At 39.3% G+C, this 18,255-nt stretch overlaps 2 protein-coding genes across 3 annotated transcripts in view; both read left to right on the plus strand.

Annotated features, from left to right (window-relative positions):
• prrg1 (proline rich Gla (G-carboxyglutamic acid) 1) overlaps window positions 1–18,255 on the plus strand; it is a 113,019-nt gene that overhangs the window by 32,865 nt on the left and 61,899 nt on the right. The window lies entirely within an intron of this gene.
• tab3 (TGF-beta activated kinase 1 (MAP3K7) binding protein 3) overlaps window positions 1–18,255 on the plus strand; it is a 62,456-nt gene that overhangs the window by 27,089 nt on the left and 17,112 nt on the right. For both annotated transcript variants that reach the window (XM_062027801.1, XM_062027800.1), the window contains one exon: window positions 6,069–6,253. In XM_062027801.1, coding sequence (XP_061883785.1) covers window positions 6,155–6,253 — 99 coding nt within the window. In that variant the 5' untranslated portion in view covers window positions 6,069–6,154. The remainder of the gene's footprint in view (window positions 1–6,068; window positions 6,254–18,255) is intronic.

Below are 18,255 nucleotides of genomic sequence, written 5' to 3' on the forward strand. Positions count from 1 at the left end.
GAAAAAACGAAACTCAGTTGACAGTAAAAAGTCGTTGTCGCAATTGTTGGATATGACTTTAAACCATAAGCAAGCATGCATCAATATAGCTCTTGTCTCAAAGTAGGTGTACTGTCACCACCTGTCACATCATTTGGAGTCTTTTGGTGTTTTCCTTTGTGTAGTGTTTTAGTTATTGTCTCGCGCTCCTATTTTGTTGTTGATTGTCATGTCATGTACGGATGTACTTTGTGCACGCAGTCTCCGCTCCACACGCTTTAAGTTTTTTCTGTCGTCCAGCATTCTGTTTTTGTTTACTTTGTAGCCAGTTCAGTTTTACTATTGTTTTGCATAGCCATCCGTAAGCTTCAATGCCTTTTTCCTAGCGGGACTTGCCTTTTGTTCATTTTTGGTTTAAGCCAGGCCTGGGCAATTATTTTTACTCGGGGGCCAAATTTAGAGAAAAAAAATGTGTCTGGGGGCCGGTATATCTATTTTTTAGGAGAACTAATACAAAACCTCACCATAAGGTCTGATTGAATGCTCAAAATGTTATGACAGACCGCCTTAAAAACGGAATGGAATTTAAAAAATTTCTATGAACGATAAAACCCTGAATATTGAGAACATATGAACGTCACACCCCCTCTCAATCGACATATTTTACAATCAAGCCACAGCCACACCCACACTGCTTGGTGCCTCGTCTGACCTGCTGTGACGTAGATTACCATAGTAACTATACAGGGTTGTATGGTATGCGGGTATTAGTATAGTACCGCGGTACTAATGAATCATATTCGGTACCATACTGCCTCTGAAAAGTACCGGTCCGCCGCAGCCTAAGATTTTTTGTTAAAATAAAGCCAATATTGCAATTTTTCCTGGTCCCCTTTATTTAGAAAAGTACCGAAAAGTATCGAAATAATATTGGTATCAGGACAACACTTAGTCAATAAAATATCATGCAAAAGCACAGATTCCAACCATAGAAATACTCAGTATAGTTCAAGACTTACAGTCATTAGAAAACATCACTGCACATCATAATGGCAGCTACACTTTCCATCTTAAAGATGTAAAAAAATTATTTGGGAATGCCCGGCGGGCCAGATTGAAAAGCTTAACGGGCCGCATGTGGCCCCCGGGCCTTAATTTGCCCAGGTCTGGTTTAAGCGTTACATACTAAAAAAAGGTTGAAAAACACTGCGCTAGACAAAGGCACATTATTATAATTATTGATTTGCAAAAAATATTTTTTGGACCAATTAGGTGAAGTTGCATAATTTCCCACGGCACACCAGACAATATCTCACGGCACACTAGTGTGCCGCGGCACAGTGGTTGAAAAACACTGGTCTACATCAGGGTTTTTCAACCTTCTCTGAGCCAAGGCAAATTGTTTTCATTGACAAAATCTCGAGGCACACCACCAGCAAAAAACATTAAAAAATGAAACTCAGCAGCCGATTTTGACAGTAAAAAGTCGTTGTCGCAATTGTTGGATATGACTTTAAACCATAACCAAGCATGCATCAATATAGCTCTTGTCTCAAAGTAGGTGTACTGTCACCATCTGTCACATCATTTGGAGTCTTTTGGTGTTTTTCTGTGTTTTAGTTCTTGTCTTGCGCTCCTATTTTGTTGTTGATTGTCATGTCATGTACGGATGTACTTTGTGGACACATCTGCTGCTCCACACGCTGTAAGTCTTTGATGTCGTCCAGCATTCTGTGTTTGTTTACTTTGCAGCCAGTTCAGTTTTAGCTTTGCTTTACATAGCAATCCCTAAGCTTCGATGCCTTTTTTTTAGTGTCCCTTGCCTTTTGTTTATTTTTGGTTTAATATTCATGTTCATATTGTTGTTACTTCGCCAGCGTTTGTGGGTCTAATGGACCCGTTGCATTTTATGGCTTTTAATGCCTCACAATCAAACACTTTTATGTTAAAATACTGAACAGATGTTTACCATATCCCAATAAACATCTGTTCAGTATTTTAACATAAAAGTGTTTGATTGTGAGGCATTAAAAGCCCCAAAATGCAACGGGTCCATCAGACCCACAAACGCTGGCGGAGTAACAACAATATGAACGTTGCACGGAAAATTTCTATGCCAGTTTCTGCATCCCACAGGGATTCTTCTTTTGTGTTTCTGCACCTGCGGTTCCCACACAAGGTTGCAACATTGTTTGTCAACACTGTCTGCTCTCATTTTCTCGCACATTTGACCCTCTGATGTTCTGTGTACCTACACTCTGTCCTCCTCCTGTCTAGGCCTACTGTGGGTGTGTGTGTGCGTGTGGTACACAGAACATCAAATTCCACACTTCTATTAGCCCCGGACATCTTATATGTAATAGAAATGTGTAGGGGGGGTGTGGTCATTAAATATGTATTCTGATATATGCTCTTCACAGAAAATGAGCCGAAGTCAGTGAGTCTCAGTTTGAAAAATGTATTAATTGTATGATTTTTCTTTTAATAAAAAATGAAAACGGGTCCCACAGAGCCGAACACCACACAAGGGTTGAGCATTAGATACCTTTGTACCTGCACGCTGCCCCCCGCTGTCTTCTACATATTGTGATCACGACAAACCATGTTCCCAATATCTACAAAGCAATCAGCTACCTGCTGCCAACTACTGATATGGAAGAGTATTCCATGGTTACTCTGCCGATCTCTAGACTGTACAGACACTCAACAACGGCACATTTGCGGATTATAATTACTGGGGCAGCACAGTGGAAGAGGGGTTAGTGCATCTGCCTCACAATACGAAGGCCCTGAGCAGTCCTGGGTTCAATCCCGGGCTCGGGATCTTTCTGTGTGGAGTTTGCATGTTCTCCCTGTGACTGCGTGGGTTCCCTCCGGGTACTCCGGCTTCCTCCCACCTCCAAAGACATGCACCTGGGGATAAGTTGATTGGCAACACTAAATTGGCCCTAGTTTGTGAATGTGAGTGTGAATGTTGTCTGTCTATATCTGTTGGCCCTGCGATGAGGTGGCGACTTGTCCAGGGTGTACCCCGCCTTCCGCCCGAATGCAGCTGAGATAGGCTCCAGCGACCCCAAAAAGGGACAAGCGGTAGAAAATGGATGGATGGATGGGTTAGCAAAAATATTTTTAACCCAATTAGGTGAAATTACATTATCTCCTGCTGCACACCAGTCAATATCTCACGGTACACTAGTGTGCCGCAGCGTAGTGGTTGAAAAACGCTGGTCTAAAATGCGGGCCCTGGGCTTATTTTGAGTCTGTGTCTCGCTTTTCAGTGGCCCTCGGCAATTCCCGTGTGTTGTAATTCAGTATTATTGAGATATCCGTATTGTTAACTAAGATGTATGTTTTGTTCAGATAGCTCACAATATATATTGAGCTGTATTTGGAACTGCATTTATCACAGTGGCATCCTTCCATTTTTCACACCTGTACAATTTTTGGTGCAATAACAGTGTAGTGCAGTGTTTTTCAACCACTGTGCCAGTCTGGTGTGCCGTGGGAGATTGTCATTTCAGCTATTTGGGTTAAAAATATTTTTTGCAAACCAGTAATTATAATGCGCAAATAATGTGCCGTTGAGTGTCAGTGCTGTCTGGAGCTCGGCAGAGTAACTGTGTAATACTCTTCCATATCAGTAGGTGGCAGCAGGTAGCTAATTGCTTTGTAGACGTCGGAAACATGGTTTGTCATGATCACAATATGAAGATGAGAGCGGGAGGCAGTGTGAAGGTAAAAAGGTATCTAATGCTTAAACCAAAAATAAACAAAAGGTGAGTGCCCCTAAGAAAAGGCATTGAAGCTTAGGGAAGGCTATGCAGAACGAAACTAAAACTAAACTGGCTTACAAAGTAAACAAAAACAGAATGCTGGACGACAGCAAAGACTTACTGTGGAGCAAAGACAATGTACATCCAGACATGACAATCAACGATGTCCCCACAAAGGAGGATAAAAAGAACTGAAATATTCTTGATTGCTAAAACAAAGTAGATGCGGGAAATATCGCTCAAAGGAAGACATGAAACTGCTACAGGAAAATACCAAAAAAAGAGAAAAAGCCACCAAAATAGGAGCGCAAGACAAAAACTAAAACATTACACACAAGAAAACAGCAAAAAAGTCAAAATACGTCAGGGCGTGATGTGACAGGTGATGACAGTACACCTACTTTGAGACAAGAGCTACATTGATGTTCGCTTGGTTATGGTTTAAAGTCATATCCAACAATTGCGAGAACAACTTTTTACTGTCAACTGAGTTTTGTTTTTTAATGATTTCTGCATTTTTGTCAACGCAAAAAATGTGCCTTGGCTCAAAAAAAGTTGAAAAACACTGATATAGAGGATCTTTGACATGTTTTTTTTTTCAATTGGTCAAATAAAACAGCAGAGCGCTCCTGTCATACAGAGGATCTTTGACTAGCATTTGCCCTTTAGGGCAGACCTGGGCATTCTGCGGCCCATGTCCCTGTCCGGCCCGCGTGAGGCCAATTATAAATTACAAAATACATTTTAAAAAGTATCTATGTCGAGTGTGCAATACAACGGTGCTGCTTTTGTTTTGAAAATCGTTATTTGTATTACTTCCGTGTGGACGTATGCGTGATTGTGAGTGAATGTGAACAACTGCAGTCACAAATTACAAAATAAAGTTGAAAAAACATCTATGTCGTGCACGCAATACAACTGTGCTGCTTTTATTTTGAAAAGTATTATTTATGGGCGTGTGTCCGTGTGTAACCTGCGAGTGAAGGTGCACAGCGACAAGTGATGCACGGTTTACACCCGAGACGCTAAAAAGAGAAATGTTGATGATGAATGGCGTGTTTCCAACAAGACATGAACTGCAAAGCAACGTTCCCTCTAAGGTGCGTGCCTGTGCAATTGTGCACTGTTCAAGCGTCCGCTGCGCGCAGCAAATATATGCCGCGCACCAAATCAAATCCCATCTGAATTCTAAACAAAATAAACATATTTATTCGATGTAATTTTGCAATGCAACTTTGAGTGACAGTGACAACAAGTGGCCCGAACGGTGTTCGTCAACACCGTTCAATTGAACACTGTTCAATTATTGTAACGTCTATCGAGATGCTTCAAGGACAGGAATTATATCGATCACTTTATTGAGCAAAACTGTTTATATTCGGACATAACCACACCAAAAACATGAGTAAAACAATTCTATCTCGAAAAACTAGTCATTTTCTGCCGTACAAACCAGGCCAAAACCAACTTGTCATCTGTCACCAACACGCATAGCACTAAACCACTGGTGCGTTTATGGCCACACAAAAAGTCGGACAACTCAAACACCACACAAAGTTACACTATGACTCCTCAGTCATACGTGTGCTTATTTTACTGTCATTTATTATTAATGTTAATTTATTTATATTAGTCATGGAATGCTGTTACACACACTATGTTGAAGTATTACTATTAATTATTATTATTATTATTATTATTATTATTATTATTTATCTTACGGTATATATCAAAAATAATATTGAGCAAAATTTAATTGAAATATTGTCGATGTGGCCCTCCAGCAGTGCTCGGGTTGCTCATGCGGCCCCCGGTAAAAATTAATTGCCCACCCCTGCTTTAGGGCCTAAAAAACAATAGAGTACTCTTCATATATACTGTGGAAGATTGTTGGCTTTTTTTTGACTGGTCTCTTCAAACAAAAGAGTACGCCTAAAGGATCTTGGGCTTGCGTTTTTGCATGTTGTCCCTGTAACAGCAGAGCGCTCCTGCTGTTATGGTTTGAATTCATATTCAACAATTGCGACGACGACTTTTTACTGTCAATATCGAGTTCAATTTTTTTAATGATTTTTGCTGGTGGTGTGCCTTTTGGATTTTTTCAATGAAAAAAATGTGCCTTGGCTCAAAAAAGGTTGATGTAGTGGATAAAGTGCATTTCAGGCACCTTTTTTTTTTTTATTTAAAAAAATGTGAAAAGCGTTTTTCTCCCCTTCACAAGACATCTTTTGGGGTATGGCATACACTCTAACACAACAAGTTTATCTTCACGCCAACCATAACAACATTTGACCTCTGTCTTGCACGCCGTCACAGCCTCCCTAGGGGATGAGACTCCATCCTTCATATCAGTGTCTGCGGCTCTGGGATCGTTGACAACCTTGGCTGCGCGTTGGCTCAGGATGGCGCATGGAGGACCCCCGCTTGACCACGTCCTGCAGGACCTCAAGCAGCGCTTCCCAGAGATCCCGGAAGGGGTAGTGTCACAATGCCTTTTGCAGGTACATGCCTAAAACCCCTAAACCCCGGCATTACGTTCAACAAATTGTATGTTAGTGTGAATTGTGATTGTTTTTGTGCGACCATATTTCGGTCTGTACTAGGGATGTCCGATAATGGCTTTTTGCCGATATCCGATATGCCGATATTGTCCAACTCTTTAATTACCGATACCGATATCAACCGATACCGATATCAACCGATATATACAGTCGTGGAATCAACACATTATTATGCCTAATTTGGACAACCAGGTATGGTGAAGATAAGGTACTTTTTAAAAAAATGAATCAAATAAAATAAGATAAATACATTAAAAACATTTTCTTGAATAAAAAAGAAAGTAAAACAATATAAAAACAGTTACATAGAAACTAGTAATTAATGAAAATTTGTAAAATTAACTGTTAAAGGTTAGTATTATTAGTGGACCAGCAGCACGTACAATCATGTGTGCTTACGGACTGTATCCCTTGCAGACTGTATTGATATATATTGATATATAATGTAGGAACCAGAATATTAATAACAGAAAGAAACAACCCTTTTGTGTGAATGAGTGTAAATGGGGTGGGTTGGTGCACTAATTGTAAGTGTATCTTGTGTTTTTTATGTGGATTTAATAAAAAAAATTTAAAAAACGATACAGATAATTTCCGATATTACATTTTAACGCATTTATCGGCCGATAATATGGGCAGACCGATATTATCGGACATCTCTAGTCTGTACCTAACCGTCTGCTAGTAGCATGGCGTCGTTTTCATAATGCATGAAGCCACATTCGCCGAGCACTTGAATAAGTACACCTGCACAGTCCAAGTCAAACATATGGCCTTTGTAGACAAAAAAAAACTGTTAGCAACATGTGTATATTTGTAGTGTAGTTTGTTGTTGGTTGCTAATAGAGGAACTTAGTGTGATGTTAGTGCTACAAAGTGTGGAGTTTTAAAGGAGTACTTCTCTCTGTCAATGTATAAATGAGGAACAAGGTTGGAGCTAGGGCTGGGCGATATGGCCTTTTATTAATATCTCGATATTTTTAGGCCATATCACGATACACGATATATATCTCCATATTTTGCCTTAGCCTTGAATGAACACTTGATGCATATAATCACAGCAGTATGATGATTCTATGTGTCTACATTCAAACATTCTTCTTCATACTGCATTAATATATGCTCATTTTAAACTTGCATGCAGAGAGGGAAATCACAACTAAGTCAATTTAGCAAAAGTGTATTTATTAAACTGTTATTAAGCAGTGTCACAAACATTCATGTCATTTCCAAAACAGAAAGTGCAAGATTGTCGGAGACATTTTAAAACAAGCTATTAGTGCACTTTTGTGCATGACGTCACTAAGATGACATATTAAAATGCACTTTTTGTACAGAACGCCACTACAATAGTTTAAAACAAATAAAGTGCACTTTTGTGCATGATGTCACACAAGATATTTCAATAAGTGTCAAATAAAAATGAGCTGCATAATAGGAAATCAAATAGTGTATGTCCTTCGCTATGTGGTAGGTTCCTGCGGACGTTATCTCCATCTGTTGTTGACTATTTTTTTCATACGGTGTTGATGTGGAAATGCTTCGGCATTTTGTTGGTGTGGCACCGGCCGAGATGTTGACGAGGAGTTTCAAGAACTCTTCATTCTCTAGCGGGTGACTTTTCAAATGATGCTACATTAGCAGTGCTGCTACTTTTTGTAGCAACGCTTTTGCCGCATACTTGACATATTACGGTTGTCTGTTCGACATCTTTCCGCTTGAAGCCAAACCACCGCCAGACGATGGACTCCGTGCTGTTTTTCCTAGGAATTAATTCTTCTTCCTTCATTTGTTACCAGATTCGCACCTTCTTTCTCTTGTATTACCACTCGCACCGCACCGTTAGCACCACAGCTAATGTTACCCGTGTCGCTACCTCTCTGCTCCGCGAGGGCGTGTTATGTGCAACGTCATGTTGCACGCGCGACAGTATGTGACGTATGTAAGAAGGTGCGCTCGTTTTACGTCTCAGTGAGAAGTTGAGACAATAAATAGTGAGAAACGCCTGTAGTGTAATGCCCGCAGCTAAAAACAACTGCGTGAGAACTAGGGGTGTAACAATACACAAACATTTCGGTTTGGTACGTACCTCGGTTTCGAGGTCACGGTTCGGTTCATTTTCGGTACAGTAAGAAAACAACAAAATATACAATTTTTGGTTATTTATTTACTAAATTTGTAAACAATGGCTTTATCCTTTTAACATTGGGAACACTAATAATTCTGCCCGCGTTAATCAACATTAAACTGCCTCAAGTTGTTGCTCAGATTAAATAAAATGACAAAACTTTCTTCTACATATAAAAAGTGCAACATTAAACAGTTTCAAGTCAACTCATCATGTTTAATTTATTAAAGCATTTGGGAAGCCAGTAGTTGATTTGTATTATGTAAATGTTATATTTGTATCAACATGTGATAGCAGGGACCCTGACATTCAAAACTAGGCTGCTGCATTACTAATGATTAATGTAACTATAGCTGAAAAAATAGTACAATAGCAATAGGAGGGACTATTCATCCCTGAACACCATGGAGTTCATGTAGGCTTAATGATGCAGTTACATTATTATATCAACTATCAGAGGCAGAAACTCTTCATTTAACATAATGTCCTTTTTTTGTTGCTTCAACACAGCTCAATCAACACAGAAAAAGGTAAATTGAAATAACAGACAGACAGGGCTTTGCTGTCCGTAACACACACACACACGCACACACACACACACCGCAAAATGAGCTAACGTTACGCTAAAAGCGAATTAGCCTTCACCTCAAGCCAGGACTGCGAGCGAGCTGAGCTGCCTTTTATATTTCTAGAAGGTCAACGGGCTCATAGTGATGTTACTAGTAGTTGACTGGGAGGTGTTTATTATAATTTGGGGAGAGTCAGCTGCCTGATGCTTACCTGCTAAACGCTAAGCACTGACTACATGCGCTCTGAATACGCACTGCTGATTGGCTGTTACCGCTCTGTTTGTAACCAATCAGATGGTTGTGTTGGTGGGACAATGCTGGGTGCTGTGTAGAGGACTGATAGAGACAGAGGCAGAAAGAAGCGGAGGCGGCTACTTAATATGTCCGTGTGGAATCTCGTTCGGTACACCTCCAAACCGAAACCCCCGTACCGAAACGGTTCAATACAAATACACGTACCGTTACACCCCTAGTGAGAACGCATACTCGAGTGTCACGATATAGTCATTTTCTATATCGCACAGAGACAAACCCGCGATATATAGAGTATATTCCATGTATCGCCCAGCCCTAGTTGGAGTCTAAGGCCATGTCCACACGGATACTTAAAAAACGCATACCGTATTTTCTGGACCATAGGGCGCACCGGATTATAAGGCGCACTGCCAACGAGTGGGTCTATTCAAGTCTCTTTTCATACAAAAGACACAGCGGATTATAGGGTGCATTAAAGGGATTTTTTTCTAGATGTAAAATACTTTCTTGTGGTCTACATAACATGTAATGGTGGTTCTTTGGTCCAAATGCTGCATAGATTATGTTTTACAGATCATCTTCAAGTCGCTTTCTGACAGTCTCTTCAGGACGCGCCGTTTTGTGGCCGGTCTTATTTACGTGTTTTGGATACGATTGCTGTCGGACCTCCAGCTGATGGGACAACTTTGACAAGCAAGACTTTTTGCTCTGCGTCACAAGAAATGTGCAACATTATCTTATGTTTTTAATCCTTATGTAACGACAGATCATGAAGTTAACTTGCGTGTTGCTTCCATTTGTGTAGATGGAGACGGGCGCGACCGAGCGACTACAAAAAACAATGAAGTAGCCTCCTCCTTGTAGTGTGTACTGATGTTAAAGACAATATACACTTTTAATATATCACTATATCCTCCTTGTAGTGTGTACTGATGTTAAAGACAATATACACATGTCATATATCACTATATCCTCCTTGTAGTGTGTACTGATGTTAAAGACAATATACACTTTTAATATATCCTCCTTGTAGTGTGTACTGATGTTAAAGACAATATACACTTTTAATATATCACTATATCCTCCTTGTAGTGTGTACTGATGTTAAAGACAATATACACATGTCATATATCACTATATCCTCCTTGTAGTGTGTACTGATGTTAAAGACAATATACACTTTTAATATATCCTCCTTGTAGTGTGTACTGATGTTAAAGACAATATACACATGTCATATATCACTATATCCTCCTTGTAGTGTGTACTGATGTTAAAGACAATATACACTTTTAATATATCACTATATCCTCCTTGTAGTGTGTACTGATGTTAAAGACAATATGCACTTCATTGCACATGTAATATAACACTACATTGATTACTAATACAGTGTTGGCGCTAGGAATTTTCATCAAGTCATAAAAATGGAGTCCCACCGTACATTTTTGGGGTCCCACTTTTTTGTAACCGTTTTGAAAACAAATGATAAATGTATGCATTATCCTGTTGTATCTCACGTTCTATGTTGTTTTCGAAAAAGGTTGTCATAAACGTTACTTAATTCATTATAAAAATAATACAAAAGAAAACAAATTTTTATGCATTTGTAAATTCATTCAGTTATAAACGTTCATTCACTTTCTTCTTTCCTTCGTGGATGTAAACTTTATCGCTACGCCCCAAAAATCAAAGTTCTCTGGCTGACGAGGACCGCTGACTGCATATTTTACCAGAATACCCTTATGAGCATTACATATATCAAAATCAAGTACCTACTGTACTGTTTACTTGTTGAAATACCTTTTTTTAGAGCAAATATCTACCCCAACGACCAGTTTGCTGCTGCCAAAAATTTGAAGGGTATTTCAACAAGTAAATATTACAGTAGGTACTTGATTTTGATACATCTAATGCTCATAAGGGTATTCTAGTAAAATATGCAGAGATAAGATGTGTCAGTATCAAAATATTACTTGAAATCAATTTTTGGCAGCAGCTAAGTGGTTGTTTAGGTAGATTTTAGCTTTGTAAAGAGTATATCAACAAGTAAACATTACAGTAGGTACTTGATTTGATATATGTAATGCTCATAAGTAGAGATGTCCGATAATATCGGCAGGCCGATAAATGCTTTAAAATGTAATATCGGAAATTATCGGTATCAGTTTCAAAAAGTAAAATGTATGACTTTTTAAAAGGCCGCTGTGCACACGGACGTAGGGAGAAGTACAGAGCGCTAAAAAACCTTAAAGGCACTGCCTTTGCGTGCCGGCCCAATCACATAATATCTACGGCTTTTCACACACACAAGTGAATGCCATGCATACTTGGTCAACAGCCATACAGGTCACACTGAGGGTGACCGTATAAACAAGTTTAACACTGTTACAAATATGCGCCACACTGGGAACCCACACCAAACAAGAATGACAAACACATTTCGGGAGAACATCCGCACCGTAACACAACAGAACAAATACCCAGAACCCCTTGCAGCACTAACTCTTCCGGGACGCTACAATATACACCCCCCCCCGCTCCCCCCTGTGATGCCCCGCTGGATGCATTAAACAATAACAAGGTTTTCCAAAATAAATCAACTCAAGTAATGGAAAAAAAGTGCCAACATGGCACTGCCATATTTATTATTGAAGTCACAAAGTGCTTTTTTTTTTTTAACATGCCTCAAAACAGCAGCTTGGAATTTGGGACATGCTCTCCCTGAGAGAGCATGAGGAGGTTGAAGTGGGCGGGGTTAAGGCGGGGGGTGTATATTGTAGCGTCCCGGAAGAGTTAGTGTTGCAAGGGGTTCTGGGTATTTGTTGTGTTGTGTTTAGGTTGTGTTACGGTACGGATGTTCTCCCGAAATGTGTTTGTCATTCTTGTTTGGTGTGGGTTCACAGTGTGGCGCATATTTGTAACAGTGTTAAAGTTGTTTATACGGCTACCCTCAGTGTGACCTGTATGGCTGTTGACCAAGTATGATTGCATTCACTTGTGTGTGTGAAAATCCGTAGATATTATGTGATTGGGCCGGCACGCAAAGGCAGTGCCTTTAAGGTTTATTGGCGCTCTGTACTTCTCCCTACGTCCGTGTACACAGCGGCGTTTTAAAAAGTCATACAGTTTACTTTTTGAAACCGATACCGATAATTTTCGATATCACATTTTAAAGCATTTATCGACCGAGAAAATGCCGAGATGCCTAGAGATGTCCGATAATATCGGACATCTCTAGTTGCGGCTTTATATTATTGTGTTGTGTTGTTTGTATTTGTTGTGGCTTTTGCATTTGTGCTGTAGCTGAAAGTTTTTGTGTTGTAATTTGTGACATTGTCTTGTGGCATTTGCATTTTTTTTTTTTTTTTCTTGACCACCCTAGGTATCCGCCATTTTTGTTTTGATGACGCCACAGACGGCAGACAGACTTAATGTTTAACGTCATTAAAATTGCTAAACTTCATGTAAAGTCTGCGGTTTTTCAATGTTTTCTTTTTTCTAGTATTGATAAAATCGATCAATGCCTATCTGGCAAACTTGCGGAGCACAGATCGACATACTTGAAATTTAGGAATATAAACCGATCTATTGCTGTATCGTTTAATCACCACACCCCTTTTAATACACTGTTTAAGACCTTTTAAATACCATGAACATAATCGGAGCCCTCTAAACATGAAACAGCCTTATAGTCACCTCTACACCTATTTCATCCAATATGGTGTGTGTTGGTTACGCTACTCACTCGTAGCATGGAAAATCCTTCAAGCGTCATTGCGATGGTTGTCACCCGGCCACTACAACACGACCACGACTTGGAAACACTTCATCACGTCTTGGGTCATTCCTCTAAGTTAGAACTGGGCCTTGAGTGCTGAAACCTTGTTGTTCTGCCAAAACTTCATAGCTACGATCATTAGCATTGTGTGTCCTGTATTGTCATTTCTAAAGCCAAGGCTATGTTATTGATGTGGAAGAAGAAGTGCATCAACAGAGTTCATCTCCACTTAGCATTGCCCAGACTGCTAATACCTGAGAGCAGTCTTGTTAGCATTAAGTATTGCTACTGGTCCGTTTCACGGCTCGTCTTTTCATCTTGCTCACGTCGACGGCCCATCAAAAATGGGGTGATCTGAGATTGTCGCGGTGGAGACGCTGTAGCACCAAGATTAGCCGCCTGTTAGCAACCTGGAAACGGGAGTACCGCCTTGTGAATATCTTCACGCCATTATCACAACATCGATAATAGAAAGTAAGACAAGTACTGCACTGTAAGGCGTAGGTTTTATTGTCAACATTAGGTTAGTCGAGTTATTTTGTCATGGCTGTCGTATGCACGCCTTCAATTTAACACTGCAGTTGCTGCTGAATGAAGGTCAAATGAGTAAAACATCATTTAAATGCGTTGCCTGTTGACGCAGTAATCATTCTTGGGACGGTTTCACCTGACAATGACTTTCAACTGCACCCGCAATTAAGTATTGACTCAGCAGCACCTTGATCATGTGACACTGCCAATTTTTTTCTTGACTGTGATTTGGCAGGTAAAACACACCTTATGAAAACTTTTAGTGGGCAAACTAAAGTGGCTACCAATTGTGTTCTTAACCAAAAATGGTATTGTCTGCGTACAGCATGAAAACTAACGCACACAAACTTTGTTGTATGCATTCTAACTGGTAGGGCTGCAACAACTAATAGATTAAAATCGATTATAAAAATAGTTGGCGATTAATTTAGTCATCGATTTGTTGGATCTATGCTATGCGCATGCGCAGAGGCAATTTATTTTTTTAATTTTTTTAAAATAAACCTTTATTTATAAACTGCAACATGTACAGACAGCTGATAAACAATCAAAATAAGTATGGTGCCAGTATGCTGTTTTTTTTCAATAAAATACTGGAAAGGATAGAAATGTAGTTTGTCTCTTTTATTCGATTATTAATCGATTAATCGAATTAACAATCGACAGATTAATCGATTATCAAATTAATCGTTAGTTGCAGCCCTAATAACTAGTAAATAAACTCTTGCAAAAGTCAGCTAACAATAGTCAACAGGAGTCGCTCTATTCCGCCTATAAAGCGCTCAAAAAACCTCCATCGAGATTTTATGTACAAAACTCAAAAGCAGTGAAGTCACGTTGTGTAAATGGTAAATAACAACCGAATACAATGATTTGAAAATTCTTTTCAACTTATATTCAATTGAATATGCTGCAAAGACAAGATATTTAATATTCAAACCGAGAAACTTATTTTTTTTTTGCAAATAATCATTAACTTAGAATTTAATGGCAGCAGCACGTTGCAAAAAAGTTGGCACAGGGGCCTTTTTACCACTGTGTTACATGGCCTTTCCTTTTAACAACACTTAGTAAAGGTTTGGGAACTGTGGAGACACATTTTTGAAGTGAAATTCTTTCCCATTCTTGGTTGATGTACAGCTTAAGTTGTTTAACAGTCTCCCTTCTGATATTTTAGCCTTCATATTGCACCACACATTTTCAATGGGAGACAGGTCTGGACTACAGGCAGGCCAGTCTAGTACCCGCACTCTTTTACTATGAAGCCACGCTGTTGTAACACGTGGCTTGGCATTGTCTTGCTGAAATAAGCAGGGGCGTCCATGATAACGTTGCTTGGATGGCAACATATGTTGCTCCGAAACCTGTATGTACCTTTCAGCATTAATGGTGCCTTCACAGATGTGTAAGTTACCTATACCTTGGGCACTAATACACCCCCATACCATCACAGATGCTGCCTTTTACACTTTGCGCCTGCAACAATCCCAATGGTTCTTTTTCCTCTTTGGTCCGGAGGACACAACGTCCGGTTTCCAAAAACAATTTGAAATGTGGAATCGTCAGACCACAGAACGCTTTTACACTTTGCATCAGTCCATCTTAGATGAGCTCGTGTCCAGCGAAGCCGGCGGCGTTTCTGGGTGTTGTTGATAAATGGCTTTGGCTTTGCATAGTAGAGTTTTAACTTGCACTTACAGATGTAGCGACCAACTGTAGTTACAAACAGTGGTTTTCTGAAGTGTTCCTGAGCCCATGTGGTGATATCCTTTACACACTATCGCTTTTTCATGCAGTACCGCCTGAGGGATCGAAGGTCATGGGCCTTGCTGCTTACGTGCAGTGATTTCTCCAGATTCTCTGAACCTTTTGATGATATTACGGAGCGTAGATGGTGAAGTCTTTAAATTCCTTGCAATACCTGGTTGAGAAATGTTTTTCTTAAACAATGTGCTCAGGCATTTGTTGACAAAGTGGTGACCCTCGCCCCGTCCTTGTTTGTGAATGACTGAGCATTTCATGGAAGCTGCTTTTATACCCAATCATGGCACCCACCTGTTTCCAATTAGCCTGTTCACCTGTGGGATGTTCCAAATAAGTGTTTGATGAGCATTCCTCAACTTTCTCAGTCTTTTTTGCCACTTGTGCCAGCTTTTTTGAAACATGTTGCAGGCGTCAAATTCCAAATGAGCTAATATTTCTAAAAAATAACAAAAGTTTTCCAGTTGGAACGTTAAGTATCTTGTCTTTGCAGTCTATTCAATTGAATACAAGTTGAAAAGGATTTGCAAATCATTGTACTCTCTTTTTATTTACCATTTACACAACGTGACAACTTCACTGCTTTTGGGTTTTGTACATGCTATAAATATATATGTAATGTATAGCAACATTCATAACAACATGTTATATTTACGTATTTAGCTCATTTTAAGCATACGGTGGCGCATTAATTTCAGAGACGCATCACAACGTTCGCTTTCCCTTCAACAACACTACTAATTAGAGGTGGGGGAAATAATCGATTTTTAGATACATCGCAATTCGGACATTGTTTAGTAAAAGTCAATAATCGATTCTCCATTTATTTATTTTTTATATGTAAATAAAGTAATGCAGACATTTCTCAAATTTGGCTGACTGCAGCGAGCCACCTCTCTGAGAGAACCAACTAGCGCCTTTATTTTAGGACACTTATGTTCCAGTTCTGCACACATTTCCATTAATTTCATAAATGTAATGGGATTTAATTGAACCGTTTATTACAAATGCACCGTTTTTTTAAAGTTGCAACTTGCAAGTGATAAACGCTTATTTAGTGACGAGGAAATAAATGTAAAACTGCATTAATATATATATATATAAATTAAAGATGCATCAATGTTGGATTTTTAATCGAATCATAGCTCCTAATTGTAATTGAATCGTGAGGTGCCAAAGATTCCCACCTCTACTACTAATCCTGACAGACTTCCAGGGAGACATAAACTTATATTTTTAGCCTGAATATGAGGTGGTTGAGCGAGAAGTTTTAGAGTGCTAAACAGATGCAGCTTTAGTGAAACACTAAGCATCATGTAGCAGTATTGCTAAATGCTAAGCAAGAAATACAAACAATAAAACAATCACTTATTGCACAATGTCTCCTTTCACTGGGATGTTTACTGTATTTTCCTGGCCATAGAGCACACCAGTATATAACCGGCACCCACTACATTTTTGAAGAAAAAAATAATTTTCCCGTATATTCGCCGCACCGGACTATAAGTCGCAGATATACACGTTGTGAAATGAGTCATTTACATAGAAATATTCTGTAAATGGTTATTTACGTACCTTTTAATTGTTTTCAAACAGTGTCTGTAACACGGCAGTAAAACGGCTGATTGAACAAAACAGAAGTCATGGTCATAGACCCACTGGCTGAAAAAATAAAAAATAGCAGTATTGCTAAATGCTAAAGAAAGGAGCAAAAACTACGGACATAATAAAAAAAATCACTTACTTTAAAAAAAAAAAAAAAAGACCCACTGGCTGTGCAAGCTAGCTCTCCAATTAGCTAAACAGACCCAATAACTCCACGGCGACGTTTTACTCATTTTACTGAGGAATTTGTGAAAATGAAACAATACAAAAAGAATGACATTGTAAGTTAATAATACAGACACTCGTAAACATGTTAGCATATTAGCTAATGCTAATGACGCTAGCTTTATCACATTACAATAGCACGTACAAATATGCATGAAAACACTCCTACAGACATCACACATGGGAAGGTTTAGTGAGTGAGAATTGTTAGTTATATTGTAAAACTTACAAACATTGCTTTGAGTGATGAATGAAGAATCGTTTTGAGCAGAAACCCTGTGGACGGTTTTACTTCCGGTTTAAAGCATTAAAACAAGAATAACATTTTCAATCCGCAATACTTGCAGTGAGCGAACTTGTCCAAAAGATGGCACCATAACACAAACAATAACACACCTTTTCAATGTCTTTGCTTGGGTTTTCATGTAAACTTTTGAACACGAAACATTATGGCTGTTGGCAAAAAAAAATCCATAAATTAGCCACAGGGTTAAAAGCGTAGGAAAAACTAAGTGGTTTACAGTCCGGAATTTACGGAATATCTTCTCGTTTAGATGAACAATTACTCATAATCCTCACACAGGTTTAAGAAAAAAGAGGTGCCGCAAACCAGCGTCCTTTCCTGTCTTTTTTGCCATCTTCGGTTCTAAGTTGAATGTCAAAGTTGACCAACTTCTCGGTTTATGTCCACAACCTACTATACAGGTGAGAGACATGATGTATAATCCAGAACAGTGGTCACCAACCTTTTCAAAAACCAAAGCTAGATCTACCCCTGCATCCACTGTTATAACTATGTTGTTATCATATATACATGTGTTCATCCTATGCTTACTTATGGGACATGAGTCACATGGTTGTCTTACGTCAGAACCGGGAGTAGTGAAACCAGCTGTTCACCTAGCGGGTTTATCCTGTGTGATAGAAGAAGTTCTTCTTTAGCTGCCGCCTTGTTTTATCAAGAGCTGTTTAATGTTGGATGCAAGAAAATGTCCGATGCGTTGCAACAGTCCGCCTTGATGCATTGTTGCAGCGCGATGATTTATGAGCATGTCATGCAGTGTGCGGGTTTGCAAGACGAGCGGGT

The sequence above is a fragment of the Entelurus aequoreus genome, linkage group LG19 (genome assembly GCF_033978785.1).
Source record: "Entelurus aequoreus isolate RoL-2023_Sb linkage group LG19, RoL_Eaeq_v1.1, whole genome shotgun sequence".
Lineage (NCBI taxonomy): Eukaryota > Metazoa > Chordata > Actinopteri > Syngnathiformes > Syngnathidae > Entelurus > Entelurus aequoreus.